The sequence below is a fragment of the Tasmannia lanceolata genome, unplaced genomic scaffold (genome assembly GCF_043159265.1).
Source record: "Tasmannia lanceolata isolate RefF3 unplaced genomic scaffold, GAP_Taslan_0.1 ptg000019l, whole genome shotgun sequence".
NCBI classification, from domain to species: Eukaryota; Viridiplantae; Streptophyta; class Magnoliopsida; order Canellales; family Winteraceae; genus Tasmannia; species Tasmannia lanceolata.
This window is the reverse complement of record NW_027518696.1, coordinates 2,353,617-2,378,483: the sequence shown is the minus strand read 5'-3', so window position 1 is coordinate 2,378,483 and position 24,867 is coordinate 2,353,617. Positions and strand designations below refer to the sequence as shown.

At 37.1% G+C, this 24,867-nt stretch overlaps 2 protein-coding genes across 2 annotated transcripts; both read left to right on the top strand.

Moving 5' to 3' along the window:
- Positions 1 to 1,697: 1,697 nt before the first annotated feature.
- On the top strand, positions 1,698 to 8,091 carry LOC143852779 (SEC-C motif protein). Its single transcript, XM_077362378.1, has 5 exons — positions 1,698 to 2,016; positions 2,473 to 2,621; positions 4,368 to 4,529; positions 6,515 to 6,630; positions 7,634 to 8,091. The coding sequence occupies exons 1-5, from the start codon at positions 1,764 to 1,766 to the stop codon at positions 7,650 to 7,652; spliced, it is 699 nt and encodes a 232-aa protein (XP_077218493.1). The 5' UTR covers positions 1,698 to 1,763; the 3' UTR covers positions 7,653 to 8,091.
- Positions 8,092 to 9,709: 1,618 nt separating this feature from the next.
- On the top strand, positions 9,710 to 23,727 carry LOC143853104 (Galactose oxidase/kelch repeat superfamily protein). Its single transcript, XM_077362829.1, has 17 exons — positions 9,710 to 9,867; positions 10,012 to 10,092; positions 13,421 to 13,499; positions 13,598 to 13,750; positions 13,862 to 13,939; positions 14,114 to 14,218; positions 14,582 to 14,648; positions 14,752 to 14,813; positions 15,509 to 15,648; positions 15,861 to 15,987; positions 16,140 to 16,254; positions 17,448 to 17,536; positions 18,038 to 18,121; positions 18,257 to 18,640; positions 22,261 to 22,764; positions 22,871 to 22,930; positions 23,316 to 23,727. The coding sequence occupies exons 2-17, from the start codon at positions 10,055 to 10,057 to the stop codon at positions 23,394 to 23,396; spliced, it is 2,166 nt and encodes a 721-aa protein (XP_077218944.1). The 5' UTR covers positions 9,710 to 9,867; positions 10,012 to 10,054; the 3' UTR covers positions 23,397 to 23,727.
- The last annotated feature ends 1,140 nt before the right edge of the window (positions 23,728 to 24,867 follow it).

Here is a 24,867-nt window from a genome sequence, read left to right as displayed (position 1 = left end):
GGGCGAGCAGTTCGGACACGGTGGTCACCATCGCTGATCAAACGTTTAATCAATGTCCTCTTTGATGTTGGGATTATCTGTATATCACAGGGCATCTTGTCCCTGGTGCTCATTTTGTAATCTTTGCATCTATGGAATATAATTGTTACCTTTCAAAAAAGAAAAGAAAAGAATGATACAGAGTTGAAAAGGGTGTATGATGGACTTCAAAAACTCGAAGGTGCTTGGGGTTGGGCGCACTTGGCCTTGAGTAGGGGTGGCAATGGTTCGGTTCGACCCCCAAACCGAACCGAATCAAAATTTGAATTGGTTCGGTTTTGGTTCGGTTCTGCCAATTTTGCCACCCCTTACTCATACTAATTGGAAATATTCGGTTTCGGTTCGGTTTGATCCCCAAACCTAACCGAACCAAAATTTGAATCGGTTTGGTTTAACCAAACCGAAACCGAATTTCGGCTCGGTTCCGGTTCGGCTCGGCCAATTTTGCCACCCCTAGCCTTGAGCCTCTGACCATATTACGATTTACGGCTTTTGGATGTACCCGATTCTTCCCAAATTTGTGCTCTATTATTTGGGCTGCATCAGTGTATAACTCAAACCCTACAACCAAGCCATGTAGAGTTATAAAGGAAATCTGGAAAGTTGTGTGATCCAGTTTTGTTTTCCCACCAGAGTATTAGATTACCCCAGCTTACCCTTGTTTACTTGCCTTCTTCAGTCTTTGATGGGTATGGTTTCCTTATTTGGTTTGTGGTTTAGGGAACACCAAAAAAGTTGTATGAATTTTTTACCCATTGGAAAACTAATTTTCTAAGGTTTATAGAGTAAACCACCATTTTATCTAATAGCTTTTAAGTAACTTTTTTCAATCAAGAAGCCTTAAAAAAACATATGCTCTAGCTGTGATTCATTCTCTTGGGAAAACTTTTTAAAGGGAGAAAATATTTTCCGTAAAGAGTTAGGCTATAGGTACTGGTCTACTGGAGTTTGGGTCACCACAAATCAAAACTATTCAAGCATAAAGATCAAATCCTTTTTTTGATGGGTAAGCTGGTCAGGTGGACCCCTACCAGAATCTTAAATAAAGAAAGGTTGATACAATAGCAGGTATAAGACCACTACCCGATCTTTATAACAGTGTCTAAATAGAAGGGCAGAACAACAAAGGTCATGATACCCTTGAAGACAAACTCAAAACAAGCAAGAGAAAAGAAAATACATGAACTGCACACGAGATCCCTAGAGCAGGACTCCATACATAGGTGAGCCTTCTTTAGTGTGATCTAGGAGATCTATCATCTTCTAGCTATACTTTCTTATTCTCTGGCTTTTTCTCAACTCCAGATCCACTGGGGTTGACTCATTACTTTTTCTTCGGGACAGAAGATCAAATCCGTTCAAAAATCAACATCTAAACTCTTCTTAGAAAGTTGAAGAAAGGAGCCCTATAGATGCAAGGTCTAAGATCATTCTATCACACTGATACTTGCACCAATGGTCATAACTGGCCTCATGACATTGAAACTTGATCAGATGATCCTGGCCCTTAATCTATAAGTCATTGATTTTGGAAGGCCTTAAGGTATGTCCCTTCGCAATGGAACCAGCTCATGTGGGGTCCACCATATCAACTGTCACGATTCTGTACATATCTAGCACGTGCGGACTCTGATTTCTTCTTAAAATCAAAACCCTCACTAAAACCCTACTCCATTTTTTTTTTCAAACAGAGCAGAACTGGAAGAAAAAACCAATCAAAGGAAATGGCTTATGGACGATCTCCAAGCATTTGCAGAGATCTGTTCCTCTTCTCTTCATCTTCCACCAGAATCGGAATCATTTTCGGATCCTCTCTTCATCTTCGTATTCTCTCTCCATCCTCACCGCAGTACCGTTCGATCTGCTCCACGTGTCCTCTCAGGAACTCATGGATCGACAAGATCAAAGGTGTTTTTACTGGCGAGAAAAAACCCACTCCCGATTCCCAGCCCACTTCTCAATCCTTCACACTTCTTAGTAAGTACCCTATATGGTATTCATCGACCCGGTGCACGTTAGCATGCTTACCCTCCCTCATCTACCATGCGCCGTTTTTTTTTTTTTTTTTCTTTTTTAAAGTGTTTATTTGCTCTTTTTAGGGTTTGTGGGTTTTAGGAAAATAAAATGGCGATTCTGATTATTATTTTGATTTTTGTTCTGAACTATTGTTGATGGCATTAAAGAGTAAAAAGCTCTTTGGATAGCTTTAAAAAGTTATTTGCATATAATCCTGCATATTCAAATGTTTTTTGAAGTTAAAAATGATTATTTTCAAATAATAATTATATGGTTAATGGTTTCCAAGAGGGACCCTGAAGTTTGTTTTCATTACTAATTGACCCTATATTTTGTCTTGTTTAACGCTTTGGTTTAATTAATTAAGTAATTTTTGTTAGTTTATTTATTTATTTATTTTTGGGTTGTGGGGTTCAGAGTATGCTGATGAGATGAAAACTGCAAGAATAGCTGGATCATTCAAGAAATTTGTTGTTGGTCGTAGCAGCGAGGCGACATTTTCGGATGCATTTGAGAAGCAGGAAGTGATAATTCGGTATCTTGCAGCTTTTGATTCTACAGGAGAGGTCAGATTCTGATTTCTTGGTTAAAGAAATGATTGGAGAATATTGTGTGTAAAATTTCATATTTCTTGTTATATAGGATTGATTTTTCACTCACTTGAGCCTATAAATTTATACGAGTGACACGACACTAGTTAAACTTCACTGTTATTTCATCTTTATGATATTCAATTATCCCCATAATGGGTAGTAAGTGTTATGAATCTCAATATTTGCTTGTTCTAATTACTTGAAATTTCCTTTTTAGGCATGTTGTTGAGAGTGATGTATCGCATATATAGGTAGGATCGCATGATAGGATACACAGTTATCTTTTTAGTATACACGGCTGTCTCATAGCTTGTGTCTCTTGTGTGGACTAAGATCTTAATTGATAGACGTAGGAGATTTGCATGAATAGATGCATGGGGGTGATTGCCACATGTCAGGTAGTGTGTGGGCTATGATTAAGGCAAGGTAATACACTTTTATAATTTTATTTATCTTAAATGGAGAAGAGAGAAATGGCAATTCATTTTGGAGTTTGAGTGTCACTTTTGAGGCTGGTCCACCCTCTACCGCCAAATTTGTGAATTGCAAAACATGGAAATCGCTTGAAAACAAAAGATGAAGGAAAAAAAAATCAAGGAAGCTCTTTGCCAGAAAATAAATAAGTCATCTTGGTAATGGGTTATCTGGAAGGAAAGAAATGACCAGATTTTTTGGAGCTTGGTCAAAAGATCGATCTACATGACTACATTTATATGAAATTTATTTTGCTTACCATATCCTGGGTGAAGGTTCTCTCTTGCTTCAGGTTTATTTCGTATTCCGACCTTAGTTGATGCTGGAGTGAGATTCGCTTTAATGGGGAGATGAGGGAGGTCCTTTCCCCTCATTAGTCTTCTCCATGCACGGGGTCTTTGAAACTTAACTTTGATGAATCAAATGGGTAATCCAGGGTCTGCTGGAGTTGGAGGAGTTCTAAGGAATGAAAGAGGCCTTACCAGGTGGGCTTTTTCTAGATCCATTGGGATCATGAATTCCAATGAGGCAGAGTGGGCTGTATTAATGAGCACCAGGATCTCTGATCCCCGTGTCCTGGGCAGGCTAGTAGTGGAGGGAGATGCACTTAATGCCATCAGATGGATGGATGGGAGCCATCCTTTCACTTGGAGATTTGCGCACATGATTTACGATATTCAAGTTAGAGTGACGGGTCTTCCAGTGTGTTTCTTGCACGTCAGGAGATTGGCCAATAATGATGCGAATTGATTAGTCGGGGCAGGCGTTGAGAGGTCGACTTTGGAGATTTTTTATTTTCTTCCTCGATGGAATTTTTGGTTTTCGGCTATTTGCTGTATTTTTTTTTCTTGTTCTTGCTTTGTATCAACTATCTTGGTCGTGGGATTCTCCCCTTTCTTCCTTTAATACAATTCTCTGCTATTCAAAGAAAAAACTAAAATACTATTTCTGAGAGTAAAAATGTCAGTATTTTCTTTGGTAAGTAAATGGAATTTGAGTAACACAAGTGTCTGGCCTCAATTTTTTTTAAGATAGTAAGGTCTCCACTTAGAAGGCATAGCACAAATTGTAGCAGATCACTTGGGTACATGAGATGTACCAAAACAGACGTGATTAGTAACTTGTGCGCTACAGCCAGTTGCTTCAGTTCACTTGTCCACAGTTCAGATTTAAATTTTATATCTTGAAATTATTTTGGTCAGGATTCTGTTGATAACGGTTTCCCGTTTAATTCATTATTTGTAGAATCTCCAAAGTGCTCAAAAACAAAGTGCAGCAAAACATTGTAATTGCACAATATCAGATGTTGAAAATGCATTGGCAAAATTTACGTGGGCCAAAGAAGCCCAAAAGAAGTTAGAGAAGCTGAAGGAGGAAGGCAAACCAATGCCAAAGAGCTTAGCTGAGGTACTCCTTTTTGCATCTCTGTTAATAATTTCTACAGACAGAATGGGCTTCCAGTAGAAAATAGAGTCTGCAAATGTAGATCTATTTGGGCATAGTACTTATTTATAATTTGACTTGTGTTTGCAATTTGAAACTGATCTAGAGAAAATTATTTCAGGTGGTGTAGTTCTGTGTTGTTATGGGTTTCCAGTAGTTGATGAGTGCTGGTTGGCATATGCATGCTTTCTTAGTACAACCAAAATTTAGACTACTGATATATGTAAGAAATGAATTAGGTATACTTAGCTGGCCTTTTTCATTTTATTTTTGATAAATGATTTGTTGGACATTTGAATGGGTAAAAGTTCTGCTAAATACATGTAATTGGAGTTATTTGGCTGTGTTTGTGTCGCTATTTTTCTGATTATTTCAAATAAACAAAAAGGTTCTTTGCAATTCCTGTTAGTTAAATGGTAAGAGGTTTTGTGCTCTTGTATCCATACGAGTATTTACTTTTTATAAGCCTTCATGGTCACAACATTTTATGACTTAAAACTCAGAATAAGTTGACCTGACCTTTGTATGATTTCATCAAAAAGAAAATCAGACTAGAATTTTCGAGGAATTCTCACATTACTATTTTTGCACATGAAACTTTTTGTGGACATTGAATTCTTGTTTTTTTTTTTTTTTTTTTGGTAATGGCTTTGAATTCTTGTTTTTGTAAATTTTGTTGAATGCAGTTTTAGTTCATTGAAAAGTAACCTGCCGAATGGGGCCACACAAGTATTGAATGATGTTTGTCCACAACATGATTAAATTACTGAATTTCCATTATTTTCTACATTTGAATCTTAATCTCCATGGGTATTTTTTTTCCAGAATATTTTGATGAGTGCAAAAGTCAGATGTAAATGTTTAAACAAACAAGACAAGATTGTTCTCAAAAATTCAAATTATTCTTAAATCTGGTCAGCTTGGCCAAATCTCTCATGTTTTAGTGCAAGCTTCTGTGTGTCTTTCGAAATTTCGCCTTTGTGTCACAAACTGGATTGGGATCACAATGAATTATGTCAGTACTGATGTTGAAACAAGTAGAGAAGAATGCAGAAACAGTCAGAGGGGTAGTGTACCAGCACCACATGGATATTCACAACACTCAGTCAGATCTTTGGGTAACTAAGAGCATGGACACGATGCAGGAGAAAGCAATCTGGAACTTACCTGGGCTAGAAGGAGGGGCTTCGAAGGAGGAGAGTGGTGACCTTTTGCGAGAAGGTTTTTGCGAATCCACAAATGCCGTTGATGTTGAAATAACTGGTTTATGGGATTATTTGGAAAACAGCTCATCTTAGTTGAAAGAGGTTTCTAAAATCAAAGGGATTTAGGATAAATCCAAATCCAAGCCCTGGAATGTGCACCCAAACACGCGATTTGGATTTGTAATTCCAAATCCAACCCCCCAAATCTGGGGTACCCAAACGGGGCCAAGAATCACTAAAGTGAACGAGACTAATTATTATTAATAAACGACCGCTTTAGAGTAATGTAAGCATGCACATTCTTTTAGAATCTTTACAAGGCCCACCCAAATCTATTATTTAGTTCCTTTGCTAAGACTCCTGTGCTAGATATTTTCGCTCGGAGGAATCTGCTGACATTGACATTTTTGAAGACTTAAACAAACCTCTCATGACCCGTTAAGTCTTTCGCAAGTCAACTAGAGATCTTAGTCTACAAAGTGACTTCTCAACTCTTACTTGTATTTATTTGACACAATTGCATGTGCTTGCTTGTTACTTTCTTTCTTACACGTGTTTCATTTGTGTAAATTGATTTTGTGGAAGGATGGTATTTTCGTTCAGCACTACATTGCTCATTTTCTTGAATTCATTTCTTTCTACAAACGGGGCACCTTTTTAGATGTTCTGGATTTTTTTTCTTTTGTAACCTGTTGGCTTTTCATTCTCATTGTTATTGATGTCTTTTTTTGTTTTGTTACGTAGGTGCAAAAGCTGATGGGTTCAACACCATTGGATCTTGCAAGGTCTAACTTGGCAAAGAGTGGGCAAATAAGTAGGAATGCATTGTGCCCTTGTGGCTCCAAAAAAAAATACAAATGGTTTGATACCCTTACGTTCTTGCTCTGTTTCATTTCATAGTTCTTGCCAGATATAAAAAATTCTTACGCGTATTTTACATGCAAAATTTCTTGTCCTTTCATGCACATGTCATGTTTGTATTAATGTTACACTTGTTATTATAAAAGGTGCAAAAGGTCAAAAGATACATACCTTGCTAAAACTTTTATGACAAAAGTAAAACTGGTAAAATTATCTTTAATATGTTAAATCCATTTTTAATATTGCGTTGTTTTGTAGGATTTTTCCCATTATATTTGCACTATTTTTTCAAATTTATGAAATATTTCCTTTCAACAATTGTGTAGTGGAAATTCTTGTTGCCATAAAGCTTATTAGCCGAATAGCAAAGTAATTGTTTAAGCCCGCTAGTTAGTAGACCTTACTATTTGAACAACAGGTCATTCTAACATTCACAATCAGGGAATTGGTGCGGCTGACTTAACCTATGAAATGATGGGTTGGCTTGTTTACTTAGCAATAAGATTTTTGCTCTTGTGGTGATCCCCATGGGCCATTGCAGATTTTCCCTTGAGATATATTTGCCATTTTTTGTTACAAGTTCTAATGTGCACAGTGACCAATATAGACTTCCTTTGTGCAGTAATAATGATAATTCCTCTAGTTCCTTAAAGATTACTATTGTTTTCCCACATATTTTAACTGCTTTTTTAGATCCATATGCACTGGACGAACGAAACGAAATGGTTGAAGTTACTTGTTGAGTTCTTCAATGAATTTAAAAAAGATATATAGAAGAAAAAAAATGCTCTCTCATACATCAGGCAGCCAAAATCCATAGGATAACAAGTGATCTTTTTAAAGGCAGACCATATGAACTTTTAGATCTACAGCTCAAATATTGTTTTGCAAAATATATTTTAGCATCTCATATATGAGTTAGGCTTTCCATTTTGTTGATCCTTTAAAAAATCTGCCAATTTCTTCTTTCTAGAATGACTAATTCTGTATTTGGTTATGAAGGTGCTGTGGGAAGAAGTGAGGAGAATATTCTGTTTGAGGCGAAAGACAGGTAATTGTATGCATAAAAATTGCGATCTCATGGCCTTTCATCTATTGTTCATATGAAGTATGGAGCCACACTGTTGGACACTTTCGTCTTCCCGAGCGAATGACATCTGACTCTCATGGCTGTTTCCTTCCTTGGAGTAGTGCGACCTCTGAATGGGAAACCCAAATAGATGTTTGAATCCTCTGAAGTTGTAGTGAGATTTTTTTTATCTGGAGTGTAGAAATGGCGGTGGCTATGTTGGAAATTCATTGTTTAGCAATAATGGAGTAGGAAAGAAAAGAAGATTACATATTTTACGTTGTGTTCAAGCAATGAATGTGGTAATCCACTCTGAACACAAGTGAGAACAAATTCACTATGATCTTGATGAAGGTGCCTGTCTTTCTAAATATAATTGCCATTCAGCGGATTTTAGAATCCAGGTTTTTAGTTTGAAAACAGTGTAAAAGAGGGTTCATGATCAAGCCAAGAAATGCTGTCTTGACAGCGTTTCTTGGATTTTAAGTGAGAAATTCTGGTTTTAAATATCTCTCCTGCACCTGACATTTCTAAAACCTGGAAATATGGGAGGATCTGCTACTCTCTTGCTGATGGAAAGAAGGGCGAGAAGTAAAAAACAATGGCTGGTCAGCTTCTTCTCGTCTCTTTGCTACTATTTTGAAGAAATCCCATATTCTAAAATCTGCCTAAACAAACGGCCAGTTAGTAATTTTTTGTTGTCTAAATGCTCTTGCTTATCTTTTATAGAAGGAAAGATTTCAACTTTCTCATTGAAAAGGGTGTTCAGATCATTGTTTGTGTAGAGGGATATATTTGAATGAGCTTAAAAGGACAGTTGGCCTCGTCTCATTTGTGGAGCAGTGGGGCCTGCCTAAACATTTTACAGCAATGCAGGTACACCCTTTTATTGACTAGGCACCTATGTGAGAAGGTGATCAGCATGCTCGGGCCCTTTAGTAATTCAACCAGTGTTTAAAAGCTTAACACAGATGAGTGGTCGAGACTTGGGCTTGTCAATGAATGGGGGGCCAAAGTTTTCATTCCTTTGGTTGTAGAATGGGCTTGAAACAAATGTTACCCTTGATTTTTAGTGGAAAAATTTTGGCATAAAATTTGTTTTACATCATTTTGCGTCAGAAGAAGACTGAGTCTAACTTAGAGAATTAGTAGAGTTTTTTCCTATTTTTCAGCCACTTCTCACAATCACCCCATTCATTCCAAGCCTCTCATTCTTATGCTCCCACCCTACTTGTCTAATATTTCATGGAAAAGAATTTCACGGTTGCCAAACATGGCCTAAGAAATGTTTTTTCATGTACAGGGCCTAAAAATTTTCTACGAAAAGAAAGAAGCAAGGTGTAGGAGATCTCGGTTAAAGACAGCTAGATGAACGGTCAAGATCATGTTGATTCCGACGAGCATGATCATAAGGCTCTTTTTTACCTTTGAACGTAGCCTTCGATTAAAACAAGGACTCCTCATGGTCTTGGTCTTAACCTTTTCCACTGTTTGTCATTCTCGATGTAACCACAGATTTCCAAAAAACAGCGAAAAGACTATGCACTGTTGAGTGGGCCCCACCAAGAGAAAACAGGGCAACCTCCCTTGTCCTTCCCTTCTAAACAAAACAGAAAAGACAAACGAGCAGTCCCCTTCTCTCTGGTGGGGCCCAGAATCATTACTCAAGCAGCAGAACAACACGAAAAGAAAAGATCAGAAAAGTAATCCGACTCCTACGTCATCATTCGGACTAAATAGTAAATACTATGAGACGTTCTTAATATAAGAGACACGTTAGAAAGCTTCATCTAGACCACCGTCGACATTAATCTTGAAAGATCAACGGTCTTGATTTCACATGCCCTTAACAATCCAATTGCAGTTTGATTTCACGATGGGGCCGGCCAAATCCCAACCGAATGAAGGGTTTTGGATCACGTTAGTGGGCCCAGATTAGGCTTCTTATCTCATCTCATATTGAGACCGTCTCATATTATGATGCCCTACATTTTCTCACTCTTTTCTGCTATTACTGTCAGTCGAAGTAAAACAGAGCTCTCTCTCTCTACTCTCTCCACACACACTCGAGAGAGAAAACCGGAGTACGGTCGGAAAAAAGATCAAATGAAAATCGACTTTCATGTCTTTGATCTCGTATCTCTTCCATAAAGATTTCTTGAAAGAGGTATCGAGACAGCATCTTCTTTCATTTACTCGAGGGATCTCTGTTTCTGTTTTCACACGCATTGAACTTTCATTAAAAAATGGGTTTCCCTACTTATCTAGGGTTTCTATAACAATGCTGCTTCTTTTCTTTTTGTGTTTGAAGGTTTAAGCGAAGATTGTGTAATTTTAGCCTCGATTAGTCGAAAATGTTTGGGTTTTCTCGCCGTCGGATGAAAATTGGAAGGTAAAACATTTTGTCTCTTCTCTTCTCTAAGCTTCTTGATGTGTATGTGCTGTGTACTATATTTTTTTTTTTAGATTTTGGGATGATTTTGGAATATGAAGGTGTAAAAATGTCGAAGCTCTTTATAGAAAAAGATAACCTTTTTTTTTTTTTTTCGAAACTTATAGAGTGTATGGATCTTCTGAAGTAATGTTACATGAAGAATGTGGTGGGAAGAATTTTCTTTTGGGATGATTCTACGAATGATTTTGGAAGCTCTGTGTAGAAGAAGATACCCTTTTTTTTTTTTTTCAAAACTTGTAGAGTGTAGAGATCTTGGGAATAATTTTCTCCATTTGATGAAGAGCTCATAAGCATTTACAATATTGTGTTGAATGAATGAACGGAAAATCTGCTTAAGGGGGTCATTGGCAAGACAATTTATCTCAGAAAAGGGCGAAAAACTTGATAAGAATATAAAATATGATTGAAACATCTTCAAAAGAATGCTGAAGATACCATCGTAAATCTTCTATCCTTGGAAGAATTCTTACGAATTAGCAATTTTACGACTGCTGTTAATCACTTGGGTAACTTAGCTGTAGTTACAGTTGGTAATCGAAAGGGTTCTGCTAATGCTTGCCTTCTTGGTAGGTAAGTTAGATTATTATTATTTTTTTTTTTTAATGGCACAGGAATGTTGACTGATAGCCTAATGACTAGTGTCTTTTTGAGAAAATACAAATAGATAGCTTATGGAAGTCGTCATTTTGTAATTTTCTTTAAATATGATGTGTTTAATTTGATTTCCAAATACTTGTGGGGAGCTCATCCAAGGTGGGAGTGAGTTGCTTTGTTAGAGGGGTTATCAAGGATTTTGTTGGCCATGGAAAAAAAGTTAGTGAAAGGGTAGATTCTCAGGATCAACAGGAGATACGCTAACGGGACCACAATTAGAAGTATCATGAATAGCATGAGGACTGAGAATTGAATCAGGCATACCTTCATGCAAGGTTAGATTCTTAGGAGGTAACTAGTCCTCTTCTGACTTTCTCTGCTTGCAAACCTGCAATTCCTCTGGCACACTGTCCTGCAGATTAGTATTATCCTTTGTGTCCTTTGAGTGAAGTGATGATGGCGACACTGGAATATAAAGAAATATTGAGTCCATCTCTTCACTAACACAACTCTTTCCCTGAAGAGATGAACCTCTGGAAGCAAAGCAAGGAAAAACTCATGCGATGTAACATCCATAGACACAAGTCGGCAATGTGTAGGATGATGGTAACACCGATGTCCTTTACCTATACAAAATAACTTAAGAGAGCATATTTTAGAGCCTTAGAATCAAGTTTAGTACGAGATACTTTATGACTATTGACAAAGCGTACACAATTAAATTTTTTTGGAGGAAAAGGAAATAAAAGCTGATTGAGAATAAGAATTTCAACTGGTGATTTATACCCAGAACATAGGAAGGCATTCAATTAATGAGACATGATACAGTAAGAACAACTTCAGACCAACTTTTCAAAAAAAAAAAACACCTTCAGACCAAAAGTCTTAGGAACGTTCGTACTAAACAGAAGGGCTCGAATCACTTCGAAGAGGTGTCTATTTTTTCTCTTAGCGACCCTATACGGCTGAGGCGTATGAACACATGAATGTTGGGTAGCTTATCCCAAATAAAAATAATTCTATAGAGCGGATCACATATATTCCCCCATTATCGAAACGCATAATAGTTAATTTAGTTTCAAACTGGGTACTAATTATCATGTGATTTTTTTTTAAAATAGAGAAAACTTCTTCTTTGGACTTCATTTTGTAAACCCAAGTACATTGAGTACCATTCAGAAAAAAGTACATTGAGTATAATCTTCTATAAAAGATAAAAAGTATCGATATCCAAGCAAAGAAGTGGTTGAGGAAGACCCCCCAAATATCAAAACGAACAAGGTCAAATAGATTAGTACTTGCACTGAAACTTATTGGATGTGAAGTATGACAATGTTTAGCTAGTTCACACACTTCATGCTTAAATTTCAAGCTAACTGGAACAAATAACCGGGGAACTAAATATTTCAAATTCTGAAAAGATAAATGACTAGGTCTAAGATGCCACTCCATTAACATATGTTTGTGACCTTTAATACTACTACTAATTAAACTAGACTGGTGAGCCAAATGAAGCTTTGATGAGGTCTCGAGCAGATATAGTCCATTAGATTTGTTGTAATTTTGAAACATGCAAGAGAGATGATAATGATAAATTAAAGTTGATGGTCACTTCTCCTTTCCAGCAATTGAGGAGAGGGATCCATCCTCAACATTTACCTTATCACGACCGGAGCCAATGAATTATAGATCCATCGACAACCTTTTCCTTATCACGACCAGAGCAAATGAAATATAAAGAGAATATAGAAGACATACTCGTCATGTGGTCTGAAGCACCGGAATCAATAATCTATGACGGGGAAGTAGAAGATTAGACCGCAGATGCACGTGTACATGTGTGGGTGTATGCAGAGATTGAGGAGCTCTCAAACTGAGACACCCGAAGACGCTGGTGTTCCAATTCATCCTTGCCACTAGTCCAAGACTCAAACTATACCACCCCATAAGTACTAGAGAAAGTTGAATAATACTCCAAAATCACTCTTCTCATATCTACTTGAGTGTTGTGCTCAAAGAAGAGAAAACATAAGATCTTGACCGAGTCTAGAGAAGCTCATCAGATTGATGAAAATCCTCCAGTTTTCAAGTGCTCAATCGAGTTTTTCCCAAGTTAAAAAAATGCCGAGTTATAATGATACTCAACCCAAGTGTTGACCAACTCAAGTTGACTTGCCAAGCTTTTCAAGCACTCGGTTGAATTTTTAAAGATGGTAATTGCTGGCCATTTATTTATTTTAGAATTTTACTTTTTGATCTTTTTAACTTGTTTGATTAGCTCACTACACATCTGTTGGAATATTTCATATTTCCTTTGGTATCAGCTATGCGAATCAATGCATAGTTCTCTCCTTATGGCTTGCTAAATCTGTATACTTTTTCAATCTTGACCTGTCAAATTTTTAATTCTGGCTGATGTACAATATTTAGTAAAATCATAAATAGCTCCTATCTCTGTTTTAGCATCATGACTAGCCCCTCTCTCTCTCTCTCTCTCTCTCTCTCTCTCTAGAAATACTTTTTAAACCACTAGGCATCTTTAGGTACTAATTTTTTGTTAGCAAAATGTTTACATGCTTTTTGGTTCTGTTGGTGTCTTTCCGGTTTTTAGGTAATGCAAAAGATATCAGCTTGCTATCATGTTTCTGATCTCATTAATATCTTCTCCTAGGCTGAAAATTCAGCTTGCAGATTCTACACAGGGAACTAAGAGCCCTATCAGACCTGCCAAACGCCTCAGCCATTTCAGTGTAAGATTATTAGGGTAGTAGCATATAGTTTGTATCAGTATATTTATTCATTTTTTGATGGAGTATATATGTTCATTCATCTCTTGGAGTTTCTACAGGGAGAAAATGTGATATCTGCGAGTAGTCAGTTGGATGACCTCAATTGCCAATGTTCATCATCTGGGTTTGATCTTAGCAATTGTACATCTGGGAATTCTGAGAATTGGATGGTGTTATCAACTGTGGGGGACAAACCTATTCCTCGTTTCAATGTAATAAAAGTTTCTCAATTCTTACATCTAAGTTTGCATTACACAACTTAAGCAAGCTTGTGTAGACATATGCTTTTCTAATAGCAAAATCTGAACTGGTTTATTCAATAGCATGCAGCAACTGTAATTGAGAGCAAAATGGTGGTTGTTGGTGGTGAATCTGCTCGTGGATTATTAGAAGATGTTCAGGTAATCAATAGCCGTTTTCTTTAGAATTTTGGCTTCTTGGTCGTTGAGACACAGGTCGTGGTAATTTAATCTGGACGGTTCAGTTTAAGTAGTCATCCCTTTGAGATAGATCGACACATGGAAACTTTTAGTCTACAGCCCCTGCAATAAACTTTGTGCTCGTTCTATTTTCAGGTGTTTAATTTCGATAAAGTTACCTGGACTGCTGCTACGCCAAAGGTTTACTTATCTCCAACTAGTCTGCCATTGAAAATCCCTGCATGTAAAGGTCATAGTCTGGTATAGTTCTTATAGCCACTCACTACCATCTGTTAACATCATATATATATATATATATATATATATATATATATATATATATATATATATATATTTTAGTATTTGCATTCAGTATCCATTGGCGATTTACATCATTCTATGTGTTACATTCTTAAAACTGTAGATACAAACAAATAATGTAAAATGTTCATTTCATGTGAAATTAGTTTGATGGGTATCATACCCTATTTTACTGGAATTAATTTTGTTATCTCATTTTTTAGTTTTCTCCGGCCTGAGTGGTTATCCCTTATGTTATCTCTTGTGGCAAGAGCAGCTCTCTTTGAAGCTCAAAAACTCATGCGTATGTTTTGCCTTCTCTAGGTCTCTTGGGGGAAAAAGGCACTCCTGATTGGAGGAAAAACTGATTGTGGGAGTGACAGAATTTCAGGTTGGAGTTCATTTTATGTGGCATGACAGTAATTATTCATCGTTGACTTGAGTTTCTGCTGAATCATTATTTTCTTTTCTTTTTTCCGTATTATTATTTTCAGTGTGGGCTTTTGACATTGAAACCGAGTGTTGGTCACATATTGATGACAAAGGAGACATTCCGGTATTACCTCAAACTTGAACTTCAAATTTCTTACTTTTGGGGATTACATTTTGAAATAATTTATGCTAGGTACAAATTGCCTCTACAATTTTGAGTTGAGTCAACCTGATGAAGACAGACATAACTCCTATGTTTCATGCATGTGTATTTTTTTACAAAAATTAAAATGCAATAAATTTCTACATCTCTTTTTCTGAATATAAGAGAAATCATATCCGCATTACCTTCTTTTATACTTCAGTCTTATTTTTAATTTTTTTGTGATTAGCTATTAAAGGATGTTACAATTTTTAAAAGGGCATTGATAAATCGACCCCCTATGTGTCTTTCTCTCTCCTCTGGGTTAGAGAGAGAGAGAGAGGAGAGATATAGACACATAGGGGGTCAATTTAAGATATATGGGGGTCGATTTATCACTGCCTCTTTTAAAAAGCTATCTACGGCCAGTGAGAATAGCGTTTAACAAAGTGAGGAACACCATTATCCAAACAATATCAATTGCGAAATATAATTCTTTTTTATGCGCCATATCATATCTCAGATTTTAACTTGCAATTGCTTGTTTTTTTTTTCTTTTGTTTTGCTTATCTTTATTTCCTTTTCTTTTTTCTGAAAATCAATAGAACTGTGCACCAAGGGAATGAATCTACAGTATGTCAGTGGAAATATAATCGATTTGAATCATTTGTATTCAGGTTGCACGCAGTGGTCACACTGTGACCAGAGCAGGTCCTGCATTGATTCTTTTTGGAGGTGAAGATTATAAAGGGAGGAAGCTAAATGATCTTCATATGTTCGATCTGAAATCTCTAACATGGCTTCCTCTGCATTGCACGTGAGTAAAGTCTTGGGATGCATAATTTACTATATAAAATTTATCCGAACACTATAACATGTATCTGAAGAACTTCTATTTACTTAATTCTAGAGCTTAGGGTTATGGGCATGATTTGAATTCTAGAATTAGGGTTCACTTACGCAATCGTGGAACTTTGATTTTTCTAATTTGATAAACTGCATTCTGGTTCTGTCGATATGCATGGACAGTGGAACAGGGCCATCTCCAAGATCCAATCATGTATCTACTTTATATGATGATAGAATTCTTCTCGTTTTTGGAGGGGCGTCAAAGTCTAGGATTCTGAATGATCTATATTCACTTGACTTTGAAACAGTATGTGTTATTTAAGGCCTTCCAGGTTTTTATGTTTTTATTTCATGAAGTTGTTCTCACACATTTCCATTTGTTTGACTTGAATGAAACAAAGTTATAAACTAGCATCTTGGCTAGCTACAGATATCTGATACGTGGATTTTTCTTGTCAGATGGTATGGTCAAGGATTAAGATCCGAGGGTTTCATCCTACACCTAGAGCAGGTTGCTGTGGAGTTTTATGTGGATCTAAATGGTATATTACAGGGGGTGGAAGCAGGAAAAAACGTATGTACAAATCCTTGCACAGCATAAGCTCTGCAAATTCATCAGCGGCTTTTCTTACCATCATTATAATTCTTAGGAGATTGCCTTCATTATTTTATTGCAAAATGAAGGGTTTGCATTTCTGGCATGAGGAATATTGAGCGTTTTTGGTATGCTAGTTTATTCAGTAGTTTGATAACTATTATAGGTCTTGGGCTCTTCAATAATCTTTTAACCTATTCCTTAGAAGCTAAGCTAGATATTGCTTCTTTTACCTTGCTAATTATTCATGTAAGATTTCCCTGACTCTTATTGTCATCCTTGTTACTTAACCAACTAGACCAGAATGAATCATTATATTGTGCCTTGCTGAATTTCTAAGAGCATAGTTCCAAAACTCACCCACGTCATCGTAGACTCTCCCAAGTCGACTCCCTTTTGCCTTGGCCGTGTTTTGCCCTGGCCGCGTTCCGCGTTTTGCCTTACGAAGTCAATAAAAACTCCTTTGACTCTCCCAAGGTATGACCACGTCAACCGAGTACTCAGCCGCGTCGTGCCGAGTTGACTAGGATTTTCTCCGGCCGCGTTTTGAAATACTCAGACTATAATTAATCATGCAATTAGAAGACTGAAACTGAGTATATGATGACCTTTGATGGAAATATTGATTTTAAAACTGAGTTGTTGGTGTTGTCCCATGATTTTCAGTGTATTTTCTTTTCAATTGAATAGATTTCTGTGCAAGATCATTTGGGTTGAGGGAGATGACGGATAATGTTATTAGACGGGCCAATAGAGCTTTTGGCGTGGATCTATTTGCGGATATCTTTTATGTTCCTGAGTTAGTGTTAAATGTGAAACCTAGCCTTACTGGGGATAACTTCAATTCAACTCAACCCAACTAAGCCTTTGTCCCAAACTAGTTGCGGCCGGCATTGAGGATAACTTGACTACTGAAATTTGTTCATAGTAGGATTCTGGTGATGGATTTCTATTGCTTGATTGCATTCTTGTTGTGCATTCCAGCGCTTGATTTTAATGCATTTTCTTCTCAACTGATATAAAATGTGTGCTATATATGGCTCCTGGAACAAATGTGATTTATACCGTTTTGTGAGAGCTAGCTAAATGATTGAACTACATATAGCACCTTCGAATGCCTGAGCATTCTTGTTTCACCATTTATCTTTCTGAGACTAGTCTTATATTTTCAGGCCATGGAGAAACCTTGGTCTTTGATGTTCTAAAAGTTGAGTGGACTGTAGCTGTGACGGCACGCCCTTCTTCTATTACTACCAACAAGGTAAGCTACGCCAATTTTTCTTTTCATCCCAGTCACCATGTCTATAAAATAAGCAACTTTACTTGCATTTTCTTGGGTTATTTGTGAAGCATGATGTTCATGGAAATGATCATGGGGCTACACCTTTTCTAAATCTGCACTTTTTGCTACATGCTAATTCTTTTAGAAGTGACTGTTAATTTTTCTTTTCATCTCAGTCACCATGGCTATAAATTAAGCAACTTTACTTGCATTTTCTTGGCTTATTTGTGAAGCATGATGTTCACGGAAATGATCATGGGGCTACGCCTTTTCTAAATTTACACATTTTTGACATGCGAATTCTTTTAGAAGTCACCTTTCCCACACTTGTGAAATTCACGAATAAATTTAAATTCAGTTCCAAATCATGGGGTGAGTTTTGCATGGTAATTGGGCGGCATTTCATTATGTGATAAGTATGTAGTAAATTCGTGTTTATTTCTTGAGAGCGTTATTACCAAAGAAATTGTTGTTATACAGGGCTTTAGCCTAGTGCTCATGCAACACAAAGACAGGGTTTTTCTTGTTGCATTTGGAGGAAGTAAGAAAGAGCCCTCAAATCAGGTTGAACAAAAACATGTTTCTTGTTTCTTCTTATAGAATCTTGTTATCCTTGTACACAAGTTTTTTACCATTATTTTAATAGTTTTTTTTAATAGTTATTATTTTAATAGGTTTTATTTAGATGGTTTGTTTCAGGTTGAAGTATTGGTCATGGCAAACAATCAGCAATCTATGGGCCGTCAAATTGTACCTGATAAAGATCCATTGATATTCAAAAATAAATCCACAAGTGCCCGGGAACTTGCTTCTCATCTTAATAATGGTGTTTTCCCATTTCCCATTGATTCCGGTGCCAGACATAATATAGCATCTGCAGTGGAGCGCCATGGCTCGGGTAGAAAATCTCTTTCAGAGTCCTCTTCTGTCAACCCAAATTCTGTCTCTGGTAATGTGTCTCTCCGCAAGCAGTTTCACCATGAGGAAGGATGCAATTCAGCACATAAAATGCAAAAAATTCTTGAAGATGACAAGTATAAGGAGGCTGATGATTTCTCTGTAGCAAATAATGCTTCCTCACAGGTAAATCATGGGAACATTGTCACATTAACATTGAAAACTAATTTTGAGTGTTCATGCCCTTTATTTGGATGTCTGTGAACCATTATAGCCTCTTTCTGGTAGCCAACTCATGCTTTCCTTACAACTATAAGGGCCCGCTTGGATGCAGAGAAGATTTTGATTTGGATTTCTCACATTTGCAGCCCATTTTGCGTTGTGATTTGGATCCGGATAAAATCCTTGGATTTCCAAATCAGCGACTGACAGTGAAAAAAGTCAGATTTCCAAATTTGCTGTGGAAATAAGTAATTGGAAATCCACAGATCTGGCAGTTTCCTTCACCCTCTTTGCTTCTCAACCTCTCCCCTTTAGTAGGAACCCAAATTGTGCTTCATTTTCCAAGCATAAAAGTTATCAATCATTTATGAGGATAAAATTCAATCATCTATTGCATATTCAAGGACTAGTCTAGAAATCTAGATCACAATACATGACAAGCCAATAATTCACAAAACAAGTGTGATACTCTTAATTAATGGTGTAGTTCCATAATGAGCCAAGCAAATAGAGCTCAACAAATCTAGGATCATATCATCGCAAGTTCAAAGTCACAAGTCACTGAACAAAGAAAAAGGATAATAAAGTCTTAGGTCTCTCAAGAATCTAGGTCTTCGTCATCAATCTCCTCATCCCAGTCCTCCTCGTCCGGGTATTGAATAAGTTCATCGTCGTTTCCATCTCCACCAATGCGTTCATCATACTCCTCTACTATGGTGAGTAACATGTATTGCATCCATAGTTTTACCTGCACAGTGTGCAGATTTAAATTAGAAGGTAAGATCTTATGTTAAGAAATTCATAACTTAAGATTAGAAATTTAAAAATGTATTCACATTAGGAGCACCATCATGTCTCTTCTTAGGCTATGAAGCAAAACCAAAAGTGCTACCAATTAACAGTAGCCACTGTGACATTTTGCTGATTAGTAAGCTGAACTGAGAATAGACGATGGCAGTACGTCGTGAACTATATCTTCATCATCAGGCCACAAGGATTTATTTAGAAGGGAGAAGAATATCTTCTCTCTCCAGTCAACGCATCATTAGAAATGATATAATCCTCCCTCCCAGATCAGATATCTGTTTTGCCTTCTCCCCATACTTCTTTAATATTAAATTTTTTTCCCATGACGCAGACTAGAGCATTTTAACTTTTTTTGCGTTAGCTGGTTCTACTTCTTTGTATGCACCTTTCATTAACACAAATAGTAAACTCATAAATATTATTAAAAATATTATACTCCTAAGTCTTCACTCTTCATTTTGAAAATATAAAATTACAGTGCAACAACAAAATTAAAATATGTCCGCATCAAGTTTACCCAAGTTCCTCCTTTTGAAGTGCTATATGTAATCATAGGAGCTATATCACGAAGTTGTCAACTTCATTATGAGTCTCAAAGTGGTCACTAATAAGTTATAACTTATAGCAAGTATTCATATTGCATATTATCTCTAAATTTCAATTGTTATACCAAATAAAATACAATTAAGTAGTTTGGAACCATGAAGATACCAAATTATGCAATAACTAAATACTTGAAGAGAACTCCCTCATCTCAATTGCCATTTGATTGCAAAAACTCCTTTGCTTATCAAAGAGATAACATCAACAAGCTAGAATACTGGACAGCAAACATTGGGTCTCCTGTTGAATCGAACGTTAAACTTCTATTAGATCAAGTTTCTCTTCTCCTGATCCTCTCACATCCCTAAGGATATCAGGCATCACCCAAGTGATTTAGAGTTTAGAATCTATGGCTGGCATGCTTAATCACGATGTTCTTTTATATTTTCATTCTCCTGCTTTGATCATTGGCGTATTCTGATGCAAATTGGGTTGGTGTTCAAAAGATCGACACTCTAATACTGTGTGTATTGCATCTTTTCTCGGAGCTAATTGATTTGTTGCAGCACGAAGAAAAGCAACCTCTGTTGCAGCACTAAAGCCAAAGGTTGTTCTATGGCCTTTGCAGCCATTAAGATTATATGTGGTCAACCATTCTTTAACATGATCCTGGAATTTATCTTCGTCAGCCGCCTGTTTTAGACATGATAATGGTAGTCAAGGAAGCACGGGTACTCTCCCCGAGCTCCCGCACCCGCACCCGACACGTATGGGGTGCGGGTACGTCCGGGTACGCCCCGGGTACGTCCGGGGTACGTACCCCCATTTTTTGTAAAAAAAAAACCTAGTTTTAAGGGTCGGGTGCGTGTCGGGTGCGCACCACGCGTACCCGACACGTCCTGCTTCTTCCTGCTGCTTGTCTTTCCTCTCCTGTACTTCTCTTTACTCTGTATTTACATGTAAACCATTTAAGTAAATGTCTTTTACTATTTTATTGTCCATTTACTTAAGATTTACATGGAAATAACGGAATACCCCCATTTTGGATTTATTAAAAATAGTTTCAACACCCAAATCTAAAAGGAAAAAAAGTCAACTCTCCAGTTCTAGTACAAAATTCAAAGAAAAAGGGTCGGGTCAAAATTTTAACTTTCTTAACTTCCAAACGGTGGGGTATTTTTCAAATTTTAAAAATTCATAAAATCTATTTTGTCCAAACATTATTAAATCCCAAAAGTCCGGTAAAAAAAATCTCATAATTTGTTCTCTAAAAATTATTCATCTTGTCAGGCACTGGTCAACACACTGGTCAACACACTGGTGACAGACTTTTTTTCTAATGAATGATGTATTGATGCCTCTTATGAAATGAAGAGTAATATTAGAATTTTCCATTTTGGTGATGTTATTGTTATTTGATTCCTCTACAATTATTATTTTTTAATTTTTATAAATATATACTAAAATATTAAAATATATTATTATATTCGGCGTACCCGAACGTACCCGCACCCGGTTTTTTTGGCAAATCACGTACCCACGTACCCGTGTCGTGTCGTACCCGTACCCGTGCTTCATAGATGGTAGTGAAGACATCAATCCCTGCTAATCCTGTTGTCCATGGTTGCCTCGAAAAATATTGAGGCTGCTTACCACTTTATTCAGGACAAAATTACCGTTGTGGCAATTAAACTTTCCCATGAGCATTGTAAACATCATTTTGCAAATGGTTTTAATAAAGCCCTCTAAAAGAGGTTTATTAATGGTTTGGTAGAGCAAGTTAGGAGTTTGTGACCTATAATTCCTACTTGAGGAGTAGTATTTAAGGGATGAAAAAATAGTTTTTTATACTTTTTTTCTTTATTATTCATTATTGCTGTCCACTTCTCCTTGTTATAAGTGATTCTTTTGCATAAGGTATTTTTGTAATTTGATTTTATAAAATGTTATATGGTACCCATAGAATCTCAACCCTCACACAGTCATTAGTATTAGGCTCTTTTCAAACTTAAATTTAAAAAAAAAAAGAGGCTCCCTTCAAACATTGCATCAAATCCCTATATCATGCATGCACAATCCTGCTACCCTCACTTCTAACTACTATCAAATATCAATCTTCCTTGTGGTTTTTATGAGGACATATAAGGCTTTAATTTACTATTATTTAACAGAATGGCTTCTTTGGGTTCTTATATATTCTTCCTTCTCACTCATTAATTCATTCAATGGAACAGAGAAGCAAATCACTAGATGCTGGAGTTCAAACTGAGATTCCTGCTCTTTGGGGTAATTCAGAAGAGACCCCATTCGTATTTGACTCAGAAAACTCCAGAAACAGCCAACGTCAAGTGAGTGGAAGCCTTCTTTCTGACACTGATGATATTATAATTCCTGAAACCGATGGTAAATTAGTTCCTTCAAACATATATCAATCGTACGAAACCAAAATATCGGCCTTGCTAAGAAAGAACAGTATGCTAGAAGGACAACTATCAGCCGCATTGGCTAGTAGAGAAAGTGCGGAGAAGAGTTTATCTTCTGCCGTTAAGAGTCGACAAGACATGGATAGAAAGCTTGCTGATACAGTGAAGGAGATGGAACTTCTGAAAGAGAAGCTGGCAGCTGCAGAGATTGCACAAGAGGAGGCAAATAGTCTGTCAAATATTGTACACTCTGACAATGTAAGACTTGAGCATGACGTGGCATTCCTCAAAGCAGTTCTAGATGACACTCAGAAGGTGTAGTATAGGATAAAAATTTTATGTAGCATTTTGCAGTTCTGATTTCATGTCAGTTGAACTTCTCTTACTAAATAGCTTAATTATGCGGCGATTTGTAATTTAGGAATTGCATTCGACCAGAGGAGTGCTTGCTGGAGAAAGGGCAAGAGCATTCCAGCTCCAGGTATGGCTGTTGGTTTTAGTTCCAAGTGCTTAATATAGTGATTAGCGTTCATATTGTTTAGGGGAAATGATATTCTTAACCCCCCCCCTGCTCTCCTCTTTAAACGGATAAAATCCCCCCCTTTAACGGTTTCTGTGAGAATTGTTCACTGCTTGAGGATAAATTCACACCCTTTAACTTTTTTCTTTGCCTTTAAAACTTAACGGATACCGTTAGAGAGAGAGAGAGAGAGAGAGAGAGAGAGAGAGAGAGAGAGGAGAGGAGAGGGGGGTATCATTCCCCTTGTTTAGTGCTTTTTTTTAAATGCATGTCTATGGAGCCAAACATGCTTGTTTCCATGTAATTATTGCATTTTTTTACTAATTGGACGCACATTAAGTTGCAGGTGGAAGTCTTTCATCTCAAACAAAGATTGCAGTCCCTGGAGAACAGGGCTCCAACCCCAAGGAAACCATTCCATGTGTGATTCTAGAGTTGATCGTTTTGTTAACCAGAAAACCAATCAACTTGCAGAAATGGTCATTTTGTTTATAGTATCACAATATGCTGAGCTGGATGCACTTCTAGTTGGTGTGTTTGAGGTCATTGAAGGAATAATCAAATGAAAAAGATGTCTTTTTGCTGCCAGATGAATGTCCTGTATATATATATATATATATACACGGTATGGCTGACATGCGGTTTACTCAGTTGTAGCAATGTTTGCATTTTTGTCAACTAAATTGGTGTACCAATTCCATGTGCTCAACACTTGCTCATGAAAGTATAATAAGCATTTTGAAATTGAAATTTAGATCCTTGAAAATTCCGCAAGATACATTTAGTAATTGTCATTAATCATTTTGATATTCACTATTCACATATGCATGGCATGTGTGATGTTTTTGATGTGCAGGCTCCCACATGTATTGAGTATAACAGAACATTAATCAGTTACATGGATCTAATATTTCATTTCAAGACTTACTTACAGCCTTATATTGATATACTATTTAATTTTGAGCTTTTGATAACAGCTATCGAATCATTTTTCCAAGGCATATGTAAATGAAGAATAGGTTGTTTGTTTTTCTATTGATGTATGTGCATGTTCATGTGGGTTGTGGAGCCTTTTGGGCACGGTCCAAACTTGCCTATGAAGTTCAAGAGTCGAAAAAAGACTCTTGAATTTTACAAAGTATCTCATAACACTAGTGCAGTGCAGGGCCATGTTTGGACAACAAGTTGAGAGGCAATAAGATAGGAGTTGTAGGATGGTGGGATGAATCCCTGAATCCATGTGCAGTTGGGTTTGGGGAATGAATGAACTTTGGCTCTGTAGTTGTCTGAAAGGTGAGTGGGGAACAGTGTTGAAGAAGGGTTCTCATCTCCTTCCAACACTCGGGGCTGTTTGGATACGTGGATTTTTGAACCCAGGTTTTAGTTTGAAAGCAGTGTAAAATTCTGGATTTTACAATAGATGTAGGTTGCAGATGTGGGGGAAGTTGGTTGCAGATGAAGGGTTTAAGTAAGAAATCCAGGTTTCAGAAATCTCTCCCCCGTCCCAAGATTTCTATAACCTGGAAACACGGGAGGATCTCCTACTCTCTCGCTCAATGGAAAGAAGGGCAAGAAATCAGAAAACGAAGGATGGTCTCCTCTCATCTCCCATCTAGGATTTTGAGGAAATCCAAGATTCTAAAATCCGTGTACCCAAACGGCCCCTCATTCTTTGGTCTTCAAAGTCATCTTGTAAGCCCCTATTTCAGCTTCATTTCAGCTTCATCTGTATGGATCAGGTACCTCAGTGGCAGATTTACTCCAACCAATGCCTGCCTTGGGAAGCTAAGACATGTACACGAGTATGTAGTCACCCTCTCAACATTGCTATCTTCTAATTCATCTCTTTCAGCTGGCTTCCTAGCATCAATATGAAGATTCATGGATGGTGGCCATTT

Excerpts from the sequence above, each read along its gene's own strand:
- LOC143852779 (XM_077362378.1), top strand. The coding sequence starts at position 1,764 with ATGGCTTATGGACGATCTCCAAGCATTTGCAGAGATCTGTTCCTCTTC. Across the intron at positions 2,017-2,472 it reads TCAATCCTTCACACTTCTTA|AGTATGCTGATGAGATGAAA; the intron begins GTAAGTACCCTA and ends TGTGGGGTTCAG. Across the intron at positions 4,530-6,514 it reads TGCCAAAGAGCTTAGCTGAG|GTGCAAAAGCTGATGGGTTC; the intron begins GTACTCCTTTTT and ends TTTGTTACGTAG.
- LOC143853104 (XM_077362829.1), top strand. The coding sequence starts at position 10,055 with ATGTTTGGGTTTTCTCGCCGTCGGATGAAAATTGGAAG. Across the intron at positions 17,537-18,037 it reads CTTCTATTACTACCAACAAG|GGCTTTAGCCTAGTGCTCAT; the intron begins GTAAGCTACGCC and ends GTTGTTATACAG. Across the intron at positions 22,931-23,315 it reads CAAGAGCATTCCAGCTCCAG|GTGGAAGTCTTTCATCTCAA; the intron begins GTATGGCTGTTG and ends ATTAAGTTGCAG.